Source organism: Danio aesculapii, chromosome 8, assembly GCF_903798145.1.
Source record: "Danio aesculapii chromosome 8, fDanAes4.1, whole genome shotgun sequence".
Taxonomy (NCBI): Eukaryota; Metazoa; Chordata; class Actinopteri; order Cypriniformes; family Danionidae; genus Danio; species Danio aesculapii.
Window position 1 is genome coordinate 51,718,588 of NC_079442.1, and position 20,540 is coordinate 51,739,127.

At 35.9% G+C, this 20,540-nt stretch overlaps 2 protein-coding genes across 2 annotated transcripts; one reads left to right on the forward strand and one right to left on the reverse strand.

Moving 5' to 3' along the window:
- Positions 1-414: 414 nt before the first annotated feature.
- Positions 415-9,743, forward strand: rpl6 (ribosomal protein L6). Its single transcript, XM_056464162.1, has 6 exons — positions 415-587; positions 670-795; positions 3,438-3,581; positions 5,920-5,968; positions 7,191-7,375; positions 9,566-9,743. Exons 1-6 carry the CDS (start codon positions 441-443, stop codon positions 9,716-9,718), a joined length of 804 nt encoding a protein of 267 aa, XP_056320137.1. The 5' UTR covers positions 415-440; the 3' UTR covers positions 9,719-9,743.
- Positions 9,744-11,834: 2,091 nt separating this feature from the next.
- dynll1 (dynein, light chain, LC8-type 1) lies at positions 11,835-16,017 on the reverse strand. Its single transcript, XM_056464163.1, has 3 exons — positions 15,866-16,017; positions 14,995-15,133; positions 11,835-12,216 (listed from the first exon to the last, which is right to left on the reverse strand). The coding sequence occupies exons 1-3, from the start codon at positions 16,000-16,002 to the stop codon at positions 12,079-12,081; spliced, it is 414 nt and encodes a 137-aa protein (XP_056320138.1). The 5' UTR covers positions 16,003-16,017; the 3' UTR covers positions 11,835-12,078.
- Positions 16,018-20,540: the final 4,523 nt, after the last annotated feature.

Consider the following 20,540-nt stretch of genomic DNA (forward strand, 5'->3'; position numbering starts at 1 on the left):
TATTGTTTTAAAGTCATGCTTGCATGCTATTTCAAATAGAATATTCAAAGTTAACAATAGAGAGACTTTCTATGGGGTATAAGTGCTTTTAAAAACACTTGGTTACTAATATATTGTTTATAGCAGTATCTAATGATAATTATTCAGTATTAGCCTTTTTAATTTTCGCTTTGCTATTTTGTTGAATGCAAAAGTCAGAATGTGCGACTATAAAACCAACTTTACCTTAATTTGACATCTATTGTAAGAACAAAAAATCCTTTAGTAGCTAAATAGCATTTTTACCTCCAACAAATTTAAACCAGTTTAGAAATAGTGGTGGATTAATTGACGACAGAATTTACATTTCCCTTTAATATAGTGCTTCTCAATGCACTTTAAGCATGGTCTGTATTATATTTCTACATGTGCACATTATAATGACTCTTTAATGTTCTCAGATGGCCGAGGGCGATAAGAAAAAGGTTGCCCGTAAGCATGGCAGCCGTAACCCTGTGCTGGTCAGGGGCATCGGCCGCTATTCCCGCTCTGCCATGTTCGCTCGCCGGGCCATGTACAAGAGGAAGACTAAAGCTCCCGTGACGAAGGTGCGTTTATATTTTCATGATCACCATATTAAATTGCCTCTCCAGAGGTTTTTTTCTTTAAAGCTCCGTTTTGATGTTTCAGGTGGAAAAGAAAATCAAGGAGAAGAAGGTGAAGCAGAAGCAGAAGTCGAAGAATCCCACCACGGCCATCAAGACTGTCGGCGGAGACAAAAATGGAGGCACTCGTGTTGTCAAACTGCGCAAAATGGTGAGTAAAAGATTATGAGCTAGGGCTGGACCAATAGACAATATATTAAATCGCAATATAATTTATGTTAATAGCAATAAACTCTGGACAAAGAGGCAATCACACAGCAGAGATGTGCAACCGTGGGGATCTAGAAGTGTGTTGATATTAGAGATGCACTGAATTTTAGGCCTCCAAAAACAATCGGCCACCGAAAATGTTATGCTATTTAATGGACCCTCTAATACTTGTGGCTTCAGTCAAGTCACTCTGGGTTAAGTAACTTCAGTTAAGTTACTCTGTAAAATCTGGAAGGATTAACAACTGATATCAAAATATCTATCGTTATTGTTCAATATGAAAAATAATTATCGAGGTGGCATTTTTATTTTTGACCAGCTCTATTATGAGCAGATCCTGGGCTCTGGAAGTCATGCAGTCAATTTAAAACTGAGCCATTGACTATGTTTACATGGACATCAGTAATCAAATTATTTGCTTTAATCTAATTAAGATAATAATAAGATTAAGGTGTTTACATGAGTTGCTTTTTGAGTGTTACTTTCATTATCCTGTTTTACATGTTATAGCACAATTCGATTAACGTCACTGCGTCATCGCGCTATCCACATTTCCTCTATAGAGTTTCATACAATTTCGGGCGTTTCATTTTTAATTTGTCGACTTAAACTGCAGTTTGGCACTTTAACTTTCATTCATGAACATTTCATGCATGCCCCTGTGACAAACAAGATATTGGATGCAACTATGAACTGCTGGAAGAGTGTAGTTTTAATGGAAGTTAATACCGCATGCGGAATGGGAGAAAAAACCCTCTGCATTTGACGGGTGTCTGTACTGACTGGGTAGGTGCAAAGACTGTCAAACAGCCATGTGTGTGGACTATCCTGTCGCAAAATGCGATCAAAAGTCCTACATGGCGTTAAGTTCGATTTAAGGTGTTTGCATGTCTGTACCGCACTTCAATAATGCGACTGAAATCGGTATACTCCACATGTCTTAATTTCATTTCTCTTTAGTTGAATTATGACCTTAATCTGATTAATCAAATCGCTGTTTACACGGTAGACTCTTGATCAGAATATTGTCTTAATCGCATTAAAATCTAATTATTGGTGTCCATGTAAACGTAGTCCCTGTGTTTGTGCAAGCTTTGTACATTATGCTGACTTAACTATTTCTCTTAATATACTAACATCAAATTTTCGCTTGTGTAGTTATCTCCTTAACATTGTTTTTTTGATAAACACGTGTGCATGTTTTATGAACCACTACTGCATGAAACTTGCTCTGTTTTATTTGAAATTGGAGCATGTCGAATGAACAAGTATGCAAAACAATCAGTTTTAAAAGGAATATGGATTGAATTTGTAAGTTCTCTTAATTTATAACCGTTGTGTTGGTGTGAGTTAAGAATTTAGGCTACCTGTTGGTGCTGAAAATGCTTGAAATTTAATCTAGTGTGTTCAAGGTTTGAAAGGTGCTTTTTTTTTAATAAAGAAGTGCTTGGAAAGTAATCCTGTTGCGTTCATAATTTGTTACTAAATGAGTAATAATTGAGAGTATTTGATATATTTTTAATGAATGCGGCTCTGCCTGTCACTATATTTATATTTTGCTTACAATTTATTAGTTATTGGGCATTGGAATTAGAATGTGAAAATGCATATCCTATATAAATAGCAAATGTTAACAAAAAGGTGCAAGATAAAGAGTAACAGGCTGTGAAATCTGCTGAAGATCTATTGTCAGTTGTCAGACACCCACAAGAAAAATACTATAGTATTTAATAGTGAATACTACAGTGTTCTGTTAACCATACTGACACCTCCAATAGAGAAAGATGTTGCACAATCAGCTAAAATGAAGAATTATTTCAACTAGAATTGTTTTTTGTATCAGCGATTTATATATTATGTCAGCAAAAATGATTGCGTTCATGTCCATGTGTTGTGCGGTAAGTCCATATGTTAATTGTGATGGGCCTACTTGCGGCAAACATGCCATAATTTTATTTCTTTACCTTATTATAATGTATTACAGAATAATCTAAACCAGGGGTGTCCAAACTCTGTCCTGAAGGGCCGGTGTCCTGATGAGTTTAGCTCTAGCTTGCTTAAACACACCTGTCAGGAAGTTTCAGATATATCCAGTAAGAGCTTGATTAGCTGGTTCAGGTGTGTTTGATTAAGGTTTGAGCTAAACTCTCCAGCACACTGCCCCTCCAGGACCGAGTTTGGACACCCCTGATCTAAACAAATAGTATCTTATATGATGTGATGTATGTGAATGTAATTTGCCGCACGTGTAAAATGCTTCAATTTGACTTTAAAATGTGAGAAGTGCAATGAAATGAGCTGGAGTATTTTTCCCATTTAGTAATTTTCCTGTTGTTAATTTCATATAATATAATTGATGTCTTGAATTTAGAGAAATCTCAGTTCAGTATTTACTGTAGTAACATTTAATTGCATTGTTTAGCTCATTTGCATATTCAGTCTCATAATGTTATAGTATATTATCATTGGTTTAAAATCTTAATTCGAAGTTGCATGCATGTTCAGTGGCCTGATCCAGTCATCTGTCTTTAACTGTTTTACATTATTGCTGATCTTCAAATCTTTTTGTTTTTTGTTGTCCAGCCCCGTTATTATCCCACAGAAGACGTGCGCCGTAAGCTGCGGAGTCACGGCATCAAAGCCTTCTCTCAGCACCGCAGAAAACTGCGCAAAACCATCACCCCTGGAACTGTGCTGATCATGCTGACCGGACGCCACCGTGGAAAGGTACACAAATACACACTTCATCAATAATCACTGCATTCTTCTGAAGAAATGGTGAAGAATGATGCACCACTCAACAAAACATTTGATCAGAATGTGAAGGTTTAAAGACTACGAAAGATTTTTTTGAATCGTTTATACGGATGTTTTTTAATGCATCCCCATATATCAAACTGAATAAAATTAATTGTTATTGAATTATGAAGTGATTTACGTTTAGTCATTTAGGCTGCATTTACACTGCAGATCTTGGTCAATTCTGATTTTGACGCCTTATTTTTATTCATTTATTTTTTATTATTGTTTATTTTTTAATTAATTAATTAATAAATTTTTATATATATATATATATATCTTTTTTTTAATGACCCGTTTGTGCATTTACACGGCAAAGGTGCAGTGAGCAGGAAAAAGAGCGGGCGCTGACTGACAGCTGATGATAAGAGCGACGTTTGCTCCGTTCCTGTATTTAATCTGTTTGCAGGGTTGTTTTACTTTAGTTTATGACAGAAAAGTTCTCATTTGACCATCTTCTTTTAATCTAGGCCTTTTTTTTTTAAACGGTAGACATCGTAATGTCCATGGCGTGATTTTGTGCACGTGATGTATCCAACAGTTTTGTATTAGTTTATATTGCTTACGTGGCGGATGTTACACTTTACCGCGCTCTCTCTCTCTCTCGCTCTCTCTCTCTCTCTCTCTCTCTCTCTCGCTCTCGTTAACAAGCTTTAATACTTGTGCTACATGACAATATAAAAGCTTTTTTAGTCCTCGTATATGAGATTTAAGGTTTGGGACTCTGCTGAAGTCTGTTCTGAAATGAAAGCGTCAGTGTTGACGTCATTCACTATGGTTTTTAATGATGTGCGACTCTCATTGACAGGTGAAAATCTGATCAGCCTGTTTACACTGCAGACACAAGAACACAGATCTGATTCATCTGATAAATTTCCACATAAGATCAATTCGAGTAAATCGGAATCCATGTGATTTTGTTCCTGCTTACACGCGCATGGGCCATATCCCATCTGTGCCACATGGGAGAAAAAAAATTGGAATGGAGTCACTTGAACAGTGCAGTGACTTACAATTGAAGCATTCAGCAATTAAACAAGATGCAACACACACAAGTGCTAATTGTACAAAATAACTGTGCTCCAAATTAATTGCTTGGATTAGAAAAAGGGATTTTTTTTATAATATAGAAGTGTTTCTACAGGTGGTTTGTCAAACCCACTCACATGTGTAAAGCACACTTCATAAATGCACTTTTACAGGGTTTCTGCAGGCTTTCACAATCAAATTTAAGACCAGGAAGAAGGATATTTCATATGTATTTAGGGCTAAACGCTTGAGATATTTTTTATTGGCCCAGCAAAAAAACAATTTACTTAACCCATCAAAAAGCACATTCTAATTGGTTATTTCTTAGCCATATTTTTAAAATAATGTCAAAACAAGCAGACTATAGTTTTATACATAGATTTCTTTTACAACGCAACCTAAAAAAATCTTTAAATTAAATGCATGCACAACAGACTGCAATAATATTAGTTATAAATGTTTCTAGATGTATGTATTGTTGGTGATTGGATGTGTTTTGATTAATTGGGTAGCTTTACATAAAGTAAAAATTAAGACCCGTTTAAAATGATTTAAGACCTACAAGCTAATATTATAGTGAATTTAAGACCACGCGGATACTGCGTTTTTATTTTTTAGATATGGGGTAATTGTAAGAACGTGTCTGGTGCAAAAACTAAAAAAAGAGTGTCTGTTAAAGTGTAGGCTGAAAGAGTGTGTCCTCCAGGTGGTTTGTCAAGCCCACTCACCTGTGAGGCACACTCAGATTTACATGTTTTGATTTTGCATGATGTTATTTGATGGTGTAATGTTGGGAAATGCCGCTTCAAGTTTACAGTCATATATGCAAACAATCGTATGTCCTATAAATTTAATTTTCAGGCCCCTAAAATTCCATTGTGTAGATGAATGAACAAATGAGCAAAATCTTTCCCATCTTTAGTTGTTGTGCGAACATGATCAAATTCTCTGATCCAGCACAAATCTGGTGCTTCATTCTCATTTAGTAGCAAACAAAGGCACTCTCCAGCGACTCAATGGGAGATCCTCCTACATGCAGGATTCAGTGCCCTGCGCAGATGCTCTTCTCCCACACACACTCATCTAAACACTCTTCTGCGGTATCGGCTTTATAAGATGTACTTGATGTTTGAGTTGCTGAAATGTTGATGTGAGGACTGCTGAGACGTCAGTAACCTTGTGTGTGTGTGTGTGTGTGTGTGTGTGTGTGTGTGTGTGTGTGTGTTTCCTCCTGCAGCGAGTGGTTTTCCTCAAGCAGCTGGACAGCGGCCTCCTCCTCGTCACCGGTAAGTGATCAGGAGTCAATTTCTGTAAGATTTTTGGAAATAAAGTTAAAACTGCAATAAGAAAGAGTGTGATTGAGCAAATATGAGCATTTGTCTTTAATATATACACAGCCGGGTTTCCATCACTTATATATATATATATATATATATATATATATATATATATATATATATATATATATATATATATATATATATATATATATATATATATATATTTTTTTTTTTTTTTTTTTTTTTATATTTTTATTTTTTTTTTTATATATATGTATATATATATTTTTTTTTTATTTGTTCATTTTTAATTAAAAATTGTATTTTTTTTTAAATATTTTTATTTATTATATATTTTATTTATTTTTTTATTTTTTTTAAATTTATTTATTTGTATATATATATATATATATATATATATATATATATATTATTTTTTATTTTTTTTTTAAATATATATTTTGTTTAATTTTTTTATTATTTTTTATTTTTTTTATTTATTATTTTTATTATTTTTTTTTAGATAAATTGCAAGAGAAATCAATGATGGAAGTGCCACATTTCAAATATAAATTGCTTAATTTGCATAAAATATGCTCACTTGGTGTGTTTTATTTATTGTGTGACGGGTTTGTGAATAATGGAAGATGGAAAGGCTGAATAAACTGACATGAAGTCTTATGCTTGGCCTGTTTACTGTTGGTTGCTAGGTTACCAATACTATAATGGGCTGCTCTAACAACTCAAACAAGTCGCGTCTGTATTAGGGCTGCACGATATTGGAAAGATTACGCATTGCAATATCTTTTTAATCTGCAATTATATATTGCGATATGAATACAATTTCACTAGATGAGTTGAATACAGTTTGGAAAGAGTTGATGATATTAGATTGGTTAGGATGATTCTGTAGGGGAGTGCATAATAAACAATCTACAAGCATAGATAATCAATAAAGAAACTTGCTAATTAAACAGCGTCTTTATTTTTCCAGTTTTAATTTACTAGAACTTTTATGTTAAGCTGCTTTAGCACAATCTACACTGTAAAAGCGCTTGATAAATAAAGATGAATTGAATTCTCTGGTAAAAGCCAGTTTATTTTCTATATCAGAAAGTAACAGTCTCCTGTCAGTGTTCTTCCCCAGTATCGTGCAGCCGTACTGGGGTTGTGTTGCAGTTTTGCGGTGTTGAATAATTGATTGCACTGGTGTGTGTGTCTCTCTCAGGTCCTCTGGCTATAAACCGCGTCCCTCTGCGTAGAGCTCACCAGAAGTTCTGCATCGCCACAAACACCAAAGTGGACATCTCTGGCATGAAGATCCCCAGAACATTGACCGACTCTTACTTCAAGAAGAAGAAGCTGAGGAAACCCAAACACCAGGAGGGAGAGATCTTCGACACCGAGAAGGAGGTCAGATGGGTTTTTATTTGTGGTGTATTATGGGTCACACTTTATTTTAAGGAACAATTCTGTGATATTGGAAAAATGTGACGACGTGATTTTATATATATTTCTTTTTATCCCCCCCCCCATCAAGTTTATTTGTAAAGCACAATAATAGTTTCATAGCAGCTTTACAAATGGTGTGCATTATTGCATTTCAATCAAAGTCTGAAAAGTTGAAGTTATTGATTACACTAAATTAGTCACAAATAGGGCTGCATAATAATGAGAAAATTTAACGTTGCGTTTTTATTTTTCAATATATATTGCGACTATAAATGCAATTTCACCAGATAACTTAATATCTCTATTTGGAAATATTTTACAATGTTGATGGCAATGCATCTCCATAAAATCTAATAAACAATCTATACAGTTTTTGGGGTTTCCCGACACTTTCGTTGTTGTCTTGTAGTGCGTTTCTCTATTTGCATGTGTTGAGTATTCTCATGCATAATCTATAAATACAATCAAGACAGACACAATTAAAATAGTGTTTTATTGTTTCCTGAATTAACATTATTAAAGTACAGTAGCTGAATGATAAAAATAATTCATTAATTAATCATAATCAAGCTCACAAACGGTGGGTTCTTATACCTGATAAGTTATACTACTATACTAATAAATTATACATGATAAACTATACTACAAACTCAACATTGCATTTATCATGCGCCGTGACTATTGCGAATGATCACATTGCGATATCGATGCTGAAACGGTATATTGTGCAGCCCTAGTTACTAATAACTAACTAGTCACTAATTGCTTTTAACAGTTAACGTTATTGTATATAAACAGTTGACCTGCAGAGTTTTACAATACATATTGTGATTATGAATGTAATTTCTCCAGATGAATTGAATGGCTTTATTTGGAGAGTTTTATTTATATAGATTGGGATAAATTGTTCTGTACAGTACGTTTGCATAAAATTAAAAGCATGTCTAATAGTATTCAGGTACAGTAAATGAACAATCAAACATAAAATAACCTGGTCATCTTTGTATTAATAATTTTAAAATAATAATATTAAATATTGAATTGGGTGAGCTAAAATTGTCCGTAGTTGATGGGTTGCAGCTGAAAGGGCATCCGCTGTGTAAAACACATGCTGGATAAGTTGGCGGTTCATTCCGCTGTGGCGACCCCGGATTAATAAAGGGACTAAGCCGAAAAAAATGAATGAATGTTTAATATCTTTTAATATTTAATAAAATATTTTTCCTACTACTAATTATCGATGCTTAAATGTTGTGCAGCCCTAATTCACACTATTAACAAACCAATGATTAAGACTTGGCTTCTAATTTACTGCTTATTAATAGTTAAAGTAGAAGTTTGGTATAGGCAGGGGGGTAGCAGACAATTTAAAAATGAGGGAGGGGGGGGCTGAATGAGGTTCAAAAGTTTACATATAATTATTAATCACCTTTTTCTAAATGGTCTCTCTATAGAAGTGAGGGGGACCTATTCCCCCCACCCGGGTGCTATGCCCCTGGGTAGGATTGGGCATCATGCAGAATCTGTGCAAATTCATTTTCCTTCAGCTTAGTCCCTTATTTATCAGTGGTCGCCACAGCAGAATGAACCACCAACTATTTCAGCATATGTTTTACGCAGTGGTCTTCCAGCCGCAAACCCAGCACTGGGAAACACCCATACACGCACACTACAGCCAATTTTATTCAACTCACCTATGTGTAGCGCATGTGTTTGGACTGGGGGGGAAATCCACGCCAACACGGGGAGAACATACAAACCCAACACACACACCAACTGACCCAGCTGAGATTTGAACCTGGGACCTCCTTGCTGTAAGGCGACATTGCTAACCACTGAGCCACTGTGTTGCAAGCCACTAGTAAATAATGAAAATTAGTACTCTTATGCTTTCTGGCATTAAATTTGTTCAGATGCTCCTGCAGAAATCTGTATCTGAGTTTGGTCACCATGTTTCCATTGAAGAGTGCAAATTAGATTTGTGGAACTGGAATATCACAAAACATTTGTGAATAAAGCAGCGTTTAATTCCATTCACAATGTAAACAGATCTAGGCATTATGCTAAATAACAGAATTTGCATAAAATAGGTTGATTGAATCGAAGTTGAAAACATCTCCTAATGTTGTGTGTGTTTTCTGTGGTTTGCAGAAGTACCAGTTGACAGAGCAGCGCAAGACAGACCAGAAAGCAGTGGACGCTCAGCTGCTTCCTCTGATCAAGAAGGTTCCTCAGCTCAGGGGTTACCTGCGCTCCATGTTCTCCCTGTCTAATGGAGTCTACCCACACAAACTGGTTTTCTAAAATGCTAATAAAACGTCAACCCAGATCTGTCTCTGCCTCGTTTCCTGAAGATTTGTTAGTTTGTTTCCTCATGTTGAAGGCTGGAGGTGGATCATTTCATGAATCTGTGTTTACATCACTAGAATATCTATAAACAAAATGAATGATTAAAGCAGTGGTCTCAAACTCAATTCCTGGAGGGCCGCAGCTCTGCATAGTTTAGCTCCAACCAACTCACACCTGCTTATTAGTCTCTAGTAGTCTTGAACACCTTGCTTAGAGTCAGCTGTGTTTGATTAGGATTGGAGCAAAACTGCAGAGCTGCGGCCCTCCAGGAATCCAGTTTGAGTCCTGTGAGCGTGAAGTATTTAGCTTGATTTTTCAGTGGGTTATAAAATGAGTCATTGTGTTTTCCAGCAGTAGTTATTTAACCCTTTAACTTTTCCAGAGCATAAGTTTGAGTGGTTTTTAATGCTTTAGTGCACAGATTTAAGCTTGGTCTCATTCAATAAGCTGCATACATTCAAGTTTATGAAGCGAATGTTTATATTTTGTATATTATATGAAATATGTATTACCCTAACATTAACCACATTGTTTAAAGCTAATTATTTGAGCAAATCATCCACATTTTAGGTTGAAACTTAATCAAATTGAACAGATTAAGATGCAGGTGTCCGGACTCAGTCATGGAGGGCCGGTGTCCAACATATTTTAGTTCCAACCCCAATTAAACGCACCTAAACCAGCGAATCAAGCTCTTTCTAGGTATACTAGAAACCTCCAGGCAGGTGTGTAGAAGCAAGCTGAGGTAAGCTGCGGTCACATTGGGCTTTGTGTGTGCGAAATTCTGTCGTGCGGCACTGCGAAAAGGGGCGGCATTAAACAAGATGATTAGACATTTAAAAAGCGAGCGATTGGTCCATATTTTAAACTTCTGTCAAGAGGGGACCTGTTTTGTTCCTCGATTGGTCTCATGGAGTCAAATTATGCGATTTCGCAGGTCAGAGTTCACCAAGCTTGAACTTTGCACCGCAGCAACCTGCGAAACTTGACGCATGACCCTGCGTTTCCAGTCTGACGCATTCGCGTGCGTATGAATGGAAGTCTATGGGAGGAAAAGCCCAGTGTGACCACAGCTTTAAACTATGCAGGACACCGGCCCTCCAGGATCGAGTTTGGACAAAGCTGGTTTAAGAGCTGAATTCATTACCATGTTCTCAAACTCAGTTCCGGAAGGGCTGCAGCTCTGCATAGTTTAGCTCAGGGATGGGCAAACTCGATCCTGGAGGGCCGGTGTCCCTGCATAGTTTTGCTCCAACCCTAATAGGGTGTTCAGGTGTGTTTGATTAGTGTTGGAGCAAAAACTCTGCAGGGACACCGGCCCTCGAGGATCAAGTTTGCCCATGCCTGGTTTAGCTCCAACTCACACCTGCTTAACAGTGTCCAGTAGTCTTGAACACCTTGATTAGTTGGAGACCCGTGCTTTAATGCATGTTGAAAATGAGTGAATTCATATTTGTTGTTTGCTTTAAACATTAGGTGTTCAATCAAGTCATTTAATACATTTTTTCAATACAACTTAGTGGCTCTTAAAACAATTCTGCATTTGTTAATAGTAATTAATGCAGTATTTATAATTTATATCTGTTGAAGAATGTGAAATATGCGTAAAGGTTTTAAAACGACAGCTTTTTTTGTTGCTGGCAGCTTAAAATAGTCTTAATTTATGTGCAGCGACAACATCTAAATCCGTCAGCTTTGAGCTTCAGCGGGTATTTTTAGGTTTACAGACGAGAGCTTAGACTAGTGTTGTGCAAGATGGAGATGTTTATACTGTTAAACATTCATAATGTATTAGATGCTTGTGTTATTGTTGTTCACGTGTGATGAGATGCACAAAACAATCTAATTGGACTCAAATTTGTTTAATATAAACGTAGACTTTATCAGATCCACAGTAAAAAAGAAAAAGAAGTCGACCATCGAGGAATGTAATCAAGTAGAGGATGACAATTGGAACCAATATTAATAATATATGTGTTTTTCTTCTTCGAAAACGGTTCCTAATTATTAAATAGAAGTTGGAAACCTCCACTGAATAGCAGCAGTCCATCATAATCCTCCAGACATGAACTCCAGCCAAACCATTTAGCTTTAATTAAAAAACGAAAGAGATGACATGAGACGCTCAAACTGGATAGAAAACAAAAATAAATACAAGTGTTTCTTTACAGCATTTCCCTCTCGCATGGCCATTTTTAGAAACTATAATCAGAAGGAAAGGAGAAGCAGCCGAGAGAAGGCAGGTCCCGGATCAGGAATGGTGAGCCTCGTCAGTATAGTCAGTTCATTAATTCTGCTTTGTGTGAATGAATCGCTCAGCCTGATTTGAAGAGCAGGATGGCCACCTGACCCAGGTAGAAGTAAATGAAATGCTTGGTCTCGTGAGTCACGTAGCTGCCGAAGTTCCTTCCCACGATGCAATGCCAGGTGGGGTTGTACTTTTTGTCGAACTCCTGCGAAAGGAAACAATGGAGATGCCATTTACTATTGATGATTCACATGTGAGTGATGGGGTGATCCCGCCCTCATGCCATTAAACACCAATCAGAGAATTTATTTTGGTTGTTTTTATGTTATATTATTTCATACTTTAAATATTTAGGTAATCTTATGACACTAAATTATATTCATGTGGTCGTTTATCATTCATTTAGGAGCCGTTAACTAGTTTGAGCACAAACCTGAATATTTAAATCATCATAAATCTTGAATTCTTTGGTATTTTATTTTGGTTTGGCTGTTTTCAAAGGCCATGTTCACACTAATACCTTTTCATTTGAAAATGCATGCTTTTCTTACCGTTTTGCCATGAAAATGCTGTCTAAAGTGATTAAATTTGACATTGTTTTCATGTTGCAGTGTGGACTGCGAAAATGGAGTCTTTCGAAAACGATGACGCATTTTAGTCATGTGACCAATTCAGCTAACATGGTGGACAACATTGTATAGCAGGTGTTTTGACAGCTTTACGCCTGATTCACATGTGGCGTCAGCGTCAACACTTGACGGAGGGCGTGTCTGGTAGAATCAGCCAATGAAATCAAAATGCAGTTGGCTACTGTCTGTGCTGGAGTATTTGCATAAACCTGGGCTCGACAATAAGGATGGCCCGGGGAAAGTGCTGCCACTTGGTTTAATTTGGCTGCGACTGCTTGTTAATTGCGTGCAAATACAGTCTTGGGGTGCTAACACACCTAGACATAGGTCTCGTTTGCCCAGTTAGCACGGTTTGTTTGGCATATGTGAATCCCGCAATCGCGCTCGGTCCGAGATCGCCTGAATGAGGTGGTCTCAGTTTGATTGAAACTAACTCGAGAGGATCGATTGTAGTGAGAAAGCAAAAAAATTCAACCACCGAACGAACCAGGCTATATCACAGTGTATTATGGTTGTGTAATAGCCCTATATACGGCTAAGACAGAATGAGTAGGGCAGGATGTCATTCCCACTGGTACATATGTGTTTCACATTGAATTCAAAATGAAACCATGCTGAAATATTACCAAGAGATGTTTATCCGTTAGGAACAATGACAGAAATTACTAATGTGATCATTTCTGCACCGACACATCACCTCAAAAGTAAGACCAACATTGATCTGCTTCATGATCTGACTGCAGTCTCGCTTCATTTCTCTATAAATTAAGCCTATAATGCATAATTTTAGCCAACGTTTTCTTTATAAATCAATTCAGCACATTTTTGCTTATACATTATATATATATATATATATAAAAAGTGTATGTATACAATTATGTTTGGCTTTTGACACATAATTTAAAATGTGGCTAAGAAATAGCTATTAATTTTTTTTTGATGGGGCCAGAGAAAATTTTGGCAGGGCAAGTAAAAATCTGAACCACTGGCCTGAAAAAAATTCTTAGCGTTGAACCCTGATAAAGCGATCTGATTATTTCCATTGGCACTTGAAAAGCTGAGAAATTCCCTACTCCTGTAGCGAGCAACGCTGCTGAAGCAGCACCTACAGATCCACAATTCAGTCTGGCAACACTTGACGTCACCCATTCAGAGTGGATCGGGCGTTATTAAAGATGAATGTCACTTGAACATGATCCATATTACATCTCTCCAAAGCAGAGGGAATGTTTACTGGGAGCTGTTGTTTAGCGGAAAGCAGATGACTTGGCACATTTTGCTGCGACGTTTTAAAGAGACAGAAAGTAAATAAACAGCAGCCGGATATGACACGGGCTAAAGCATCTTATGTCTGTGCAGTGCATGAATGAAAGCATTTTAAGTCATTTTTATGTGCATGACCAATATTTCGGTAGGAATTGAAAATAATGTGAACATGGAAGTGTTTTTAGACGAAAACACCATTTTCGAATTTATCTGGATTAGTGTAGATGTAGCCAAAGACAGTCGGCAGATTATTGCGGAAGCATAAAACAGTCAAGATTGTGTTTTTCAAATACACGTTTTACTCCTAAATTGAAAAATAAATAAAATAATAATATTCAATAATAATTTATATTAATATTGAATCACTAATAATACTTTAAGTTCAAAATTTAAAGTTTACATTTTAAAAAGTTAAATACAGTAGCTAATTTTTAATCTTGATGAAATGATCTTGTTTTTTTTTTTGACTGGAAAAAATGAAAGTGTAACCCTCAAAATTGCCCTTTAAATATGAAAAAAAAATGATAATAATAAATAAAAATGTATATATTAAATTATTATTATTAAATAAATATTTAATAATAAACATTTTTATTAAAAAGTAAACAATTTATAATTAACGCTGCAGGACTGTGTATTTTGATCTCAAGAGGAAGTGACTATTTTTATGCAAAATGAGATCATATCTTTTATTGCTGAAGCATAATATAAAGTTAAATGTTTTTCAAACATGTTTTACTTAAAAAAAAAAAAAGTAAAAAATAAAAATGCTAATAAAATGAAATAGATAATAATATTAAAAATAAAAAGTTCCAAATTTAAGCTTAATATAAAAAATAAATAAATACAGCAAGTAATTTTTTATATTTCTGACTAGTTTTTTTTTATTCAGGAAAAAGCAACCCTAGAAATCTTGCTTCTAAATCAGATTTTTTAAATTAAAAGACAAACATATATTATTAATAAACACTGCAGGACTGTGCATTTTGATCTCAAGATGAAATTACTATTTTTATGCAATAGATAAAATAAAAAATGTTTTCATTGCATTCCAATACTTGAAATAACCAAACAAACCAAGCGTTTACCTTCTTGATATATGCGGCAATGTCCTTCTCGATGTTGTACTTCTCCAGCGCCTGCGTTGCGCACTCCACAGCGTCCTGCTGCATCTCCTCAGACATGTCAGCATTCTTGATCACTGCCTTTCTGTCCGACATGATGCTTCTGTAGACACACAAGGAGGAAAGAAGGAGTTAAACTGCTCTCAATCTGAGCTACACCCTCTGACGCGCCCTACTGAGTGCCCATCCTGCTGTCTGCCCTGCCCAGTGCACAGCCCTCGAGCATCTGCTGACTGTGATGATGATGATGATGGTGGTGGTGGTGGTGAAACTGGTAATAAAGATGGCCAGGCGTCAGAGTCAGGGCGGATGGATCTTACATAATATCAGCACATGAGATGCTTCACAGCCTTTATTCCATCTTTCATTGCATAACATCACGTGGCATACTTTGCCAGGTTACTGTTGTCATGGACACCTGAACCAAAGGCTGTACTCAGCACCACTGATTATTTCAGCAAACTTATACTTTATTTTAGACATGATGGTTGTGTAAATTTTAGTTAATTATAATTAATTAAACCAACAATCATCAAATTTAATTTGAGATGCCTGTTTTTGATAGTATAATATAAATGAATGGCGCTGTGGATATTTTTAGAATGATTAAATAAATTTTAGATATGAATTAACACGATTTAACATCGTTATACTCATGTTCTGATGGTTATTAAATTAATTAATTCATGTTTAATTCAGTTGCTGAAATGTAGGTGTGCAGCCAACTAGGTGCACCATTGCTTACTCTGAACGGAATGAAAAACATCAGATATTATGTTTTACATACTATTATGAAGTACGAACTGCCATTAAATGATAAAAGACACATATTTACCTTGTTTTTGTGTAGATTTCTTGACACGGAGAAAATAGCGACTCACTCGCAGCGCCTGTGATGCTCCCGCTGAGTGCTTGACCAAAAGTAATGTAGGTGTGCAAATGTCGTTGGCCCCTCCCGCTCTTGTCTCCCATTGGTTGGCGCTGCCAAGCCCGGTTCTATGATTGGTCCGCTTTGCTCAAGTATCGCTGCGATATATCCCTGCATTTTATTTCAGACCGTCATTCCTTGCGCTCAAGACGCTTTGCTGGTGTCCACAGCAACAGAGAGAAAAAAGGGGAGTGAAGTCTAGATAGGATACAGCTGCGTATACGCACGTCAATAATAGCATCATTTTTGTGACACTGTACAATAATAATTAATATTTTACTTAATTATTGGATACGATTGGAGTAGGGGTAGACGTTAAAAATACAGTTTAATTGGTAATTTAATAGATAACATAAATAATGATCGATACAACTACTGTTTTTACATGACTGTGACTGTTGGGGTTATGGTTGGGGTACGGGTAGACGTTAATAAAATACAAATAATGGGTAATTGAATAAATAATATAAATAATTCTCGTTAACTTCCGGCCGCAGCTGTATCTAATCTAGCAACAACTATAAAAAGGGCGGGCGTTTGAAAACGTAACCGAGAAGATAACGCTTTGAAATGTTATCATTAATATAACATAAATGTCAAACATTTGAACAGTTATAGCTTATAGGTCTTTTGCAGCAGACGAATTTACAACAATTCAAGACATTGTAGGTGAGTAGGGTAAAACAAATAACCTTTAATCACCATACTTCACTTGTTGATTAACGTTACCTTAAATATTGCATTTTATGACCAGTTTTCTCAAATGAAGAGTTTTTTTTATATATTAACTCTTCAAAAGTTGTTCAAAGAAGCAATATTTAATTAAATATGTGATGTTATATATTTGTAGCACAAAAATTAGAATGTTGGACGTCAAGTTTAAAATTCTTGTTTCATTCATTCATTTTCTTTTCGGATATGGTAGTCCTAAAGAGCAAAATAACTTAAAAATGCAACCACTTCTCACATGCATACTGTGAGAGCTGTTAACAGGGTTTCTGCGGGGTCTTAAAGCCTTAAAATGTCCTAAATCCCAAAATCCAAACTTTAGGCCTTAAAAAGTCTTAAATTTACTTAAATATTGTGTTGTAGGTCTTAAATCTTTTTTTAAAACTGGTCTAAATTTTTTTCTTTGTTCATAAATTGCTAATTAATCTAAAAAATCCATACAATCATCAACAATCCATCTCAATAAAACTTTTCATTTAAAATGTCATTTTTAACTCCATCATTAATTTCTTTTCAGCTTAGTCCCTTTATTAATCCGGGGTCGCCACAGTGGAATGAACCACCAACTTATCCAGCACATGTTTTACCCAGCGGATGCCCTTCCAGATGCGACCCATCACTGGAAAATCTATCATAATGGTTTAATTACTTCATTACAATAACATTTCTTTAAAACTTCTCCCTGTATTTACTGCTGAGGACACCAATCTGGACAGATTATTGTGCATAGATTTAGTTTTTGATAGTTTTTAAAACTTAAACGATCTTTTAAGAAAAAAAATGAACAAATGTTTTATGTTGGAAAAAAGGTGTATGGATACAAGTAGCTTGCTTGTTTTTACACAATATTTAAAATATTTCGCTAAGAAATAAAATTAAAATATTTTTAAAAAATGATTATTAAATGTATAAAATTATAATAACTTTTTTGATAGGGCAAATAAAAATCTTTTGCATCTGGGCCATTCGAAAAATTCCTTAGCCTTTAGCCCTTCATGAGTCTAAAATTTAATTCATAATGGTCTTAAAAAGCGTTCAATTTACCTCGATGAAACCTGCAGAAACCCAGTGTAAGGTTTGTCTGCATGAACGATTGACTGAAACTGCTATTACACCTCTCACAAAGTAAAATAAAAAAGACTGTAAAATGTTTAGAGAGTGCATGAAATGTTCCATTTTATCCAAATGTTATGGGCAAACTTTTTTGAAATTAAAATAGTTTTGAGTAAAAAAAAATGTACCAAAGGACCCTCGTAATAATCATTGTACAATTTATGTAGGGGAATTTTTTTTTTTTTTTTATGCAAATATTATTTTCTATTTTTTATCCAGCTAAAACGGACGGGTGGTATGATTTTTTTTGTTATGTAATAAAATACAATATACTCGTATAAAATGCAAAATAAACATTCTTAACAAAAAATATATATTCATTTTTATTATTTGAAACTTTTAGTAAGGATAATTTCAAAAATAGTTTTGGCACAATGGCGCCCCCCAATTGTGTGCCGCCCCTATTCGCCGCATATAGTGAATACCCCCTTTTTGGGCCGGGCTGATCATCGTCTTATGATTTGATCGGCCCATAAAAGGCTTAGCAGCCTATCGTTTTTTTTTCTGCCTTATTGATTGACGCTGCTGTGATCTGTGACTCTCTGAAAGTAGATGCTTTTTTTCCCGGACAGACAGACCGGGCCGGCCCAAGTGACACTCTGCAGCCCATTGGCTCTTTTCGGTATTGACAATGGGCTGGCCCAATCACAAACTCCTATTTTGGACTCCGTGTGAGCGTGCGTCGTCTGTGTGTATTTGTCAAAATAGTCGAGAGTCAGAGAGAAGAAACGCAAGGGAGGCGCAGAGAAATCGCGAGAAATACACCGGCGTTTCATTTAGCGATTCTGAAAAGTTCTCTGTTTATTCTATTACACGGCTAAAAACGCAAATCACGTGACCACACACTCTCTGCCCAGAGCTGCAGCCACTAGTTCAGCGGGTGAGCATAAACCCCAGGTGAGAGTTTAGTCCATGTCAGACAGTTCATCTGCTGGATGATTTCATCTCACTATAGTTGTTAAACGTGATATTGAATTCATCTTGTTGTCTCTATCTAACAATTCTTATGTCTTTTGAATCACTTGTTCTCAGTTAACTGTTTTGGCTGAGTGCAAAGATAAGATAATATATTAATTTATGTAACCACATACACTGATTCTGCACATTGACTGATTGCTAACCTTTATCCAAGACCAACGACGAGATGATCCCAAGGTTTCCATATCCTGGACCTGGCCGAATCCTGAGCAGCTACTGTGATGGTCATGGAAGAGTGGAGAACATGAGACTGAGTCCTGTGACGCTCCAGAGACAGACGAGTCTTCGCTGAGGCCAGCTTCCAGCCTCCGCCACTGAGACTGCAGCTCTGCACAAGACGTTTGGCCAGCGGAGAAATTAAAATGGTCGTGCCCAACTGAGCCTGGTTTCTCTCAAGGTTTTTTTTTTTCTTCACTTCCGCCTTTAGTGAAGTTTTTTTTTTTCCCTCTCCGCTGTCGCCACTGGCTTGCATGGTTCAGGATCTGTAGAGCTGTGCATCGTTGGATTTGCTCTTCAGTGTTTGGACTCTCTGTAGTGATTATTAAACCACACTGAACTGAGCTCAACTGAATTGAACTTAAACACTACAAACTGAACTACACTGTTCCTATTTACTATGACCTTTTATGTGAAGCTGCTTTGACACAATCTACATTGTATAAGCGCTATACAAATAAAGGTGAATTGAATTGAATTGAATTATCGTTTAAATTTAATGTACGTTATACTGTTATAATGGCCATTATTGGTTATTAAAACTGATATTCTGCAAAAGAGACAGGGTAAAGTTCATTCTTTTCAGTGAAAATGAAAGGAGACAGTTATATTTAAGCCCTGTTTTGTTATAAATATGCAGTGTGAAGATGATGCTCATAAAATATGCAGCTACACGAGGCTGTTTGGTGTCTGTTAATCATAATATCAAAATAAAACAAATTTGACTTATATTATGTTTTCATTGTTTAGATAGTGAAACAGCAAGCAGGATGAGGTGAAAGGTTAAAATGTAAAACTGTTCCCTTTGAAGATTTACCCATGCATTAGCAGGCAGTTTTTGTTATGTTTATTATTGAATATAGGCTGAGTGAATAGTGTATTGAATAAGCTAAATTGGCTGTAGTGTATGAGTGTGTGTGAATGAGTGTGTATGGGTGATTTCCAATATTGGGTTGTGGCTGGAAAGGCATCTGCTGCATAAAACATGCTGGAATAGTTGGCAGTTCATTTCACTGTGGCAACCCCTGATAAATAAGGGACTTATGCGAAGAAAAATAAATGAATGAATAGTGTATTTTTTAGAACTCAACAAATATCTTTATGGACAGCATACAGAAATTAAATTGAGATTAAAGTTTGTATTTATTTATTTATTTCATATATATGGCTTTTGTGTTTTATAGAATATGAGTTGATAAAAATATTGGACGTGCATAGATAGATAGCATTTTGATTGAATTTAGTGGGCCGCTCTGGCCCAAAATGCCAGGGCCGATTTTTTTTTTTTTTTTTTTTTGCCCCAGTCCAGCCCTGCTGACCACCAACACTGCTTTTTAATGTCTCCTTTGTCTGACACACCCATTACAGGTCTTTCAATTTCTGCTTTGAGCTTATGATCTGAATCAGGTGTGTTTGGTTAAGGAGACATGGAAAATGTGCAGAGCTGGTGGTCCTCCAGGAACGTGGTTGAGAAACACTGAAATAAACTACAGTATAGCTTCAGTCCAGTAAATGTTCATTTGAAAAGTTGATAATATGAAAAAGT

Bases quoted from the DNA above. Each gene is read 5' to 3' on its own strand.
- rpl6 (XM_056464162.1), top strand. From the start codon at position 441: ATGGCCGAGGGCGATAAGAAAAAGGTTGCCCGTAAGCATGGCAGCCGT. The intron at 588-669 runs GTGCGTTTATAT...TTGATGTTTCAG, and splicing joins CTAAAGCTCCCGTGACGAAG to GTGGAAAAGAAAATCAAGGA. The intron at 7,376-9,565 runs GTCAGATGGGTT...TGTGGTTTGCAG, and splicing joins TCTTCGACACCGAGAAGGAG to AAGTACCAGTTGACAGAGCA.
- dynll1 (XM_056464163.1), bottom strand. From the start codon at position 16,002: ATGGGAGACAAGAGCGGGAGGGGCCAACGACATTTGCACACCTACATT. The intron at 15,134-15,865 runs GTAAATATGTGT...GTGTGTCTACAG, and splicing joins GAAATCTACACAAAAACAAG to AAGCATCATGTCGGACAGAA. The intron at 12,217-14,994 runs GTAAACGCTTGG...TTCCTTTCGCAG, and splicing joins TTGCCGCATATATCAAGAAG to GAGTTCGACAAAAAGTACAA.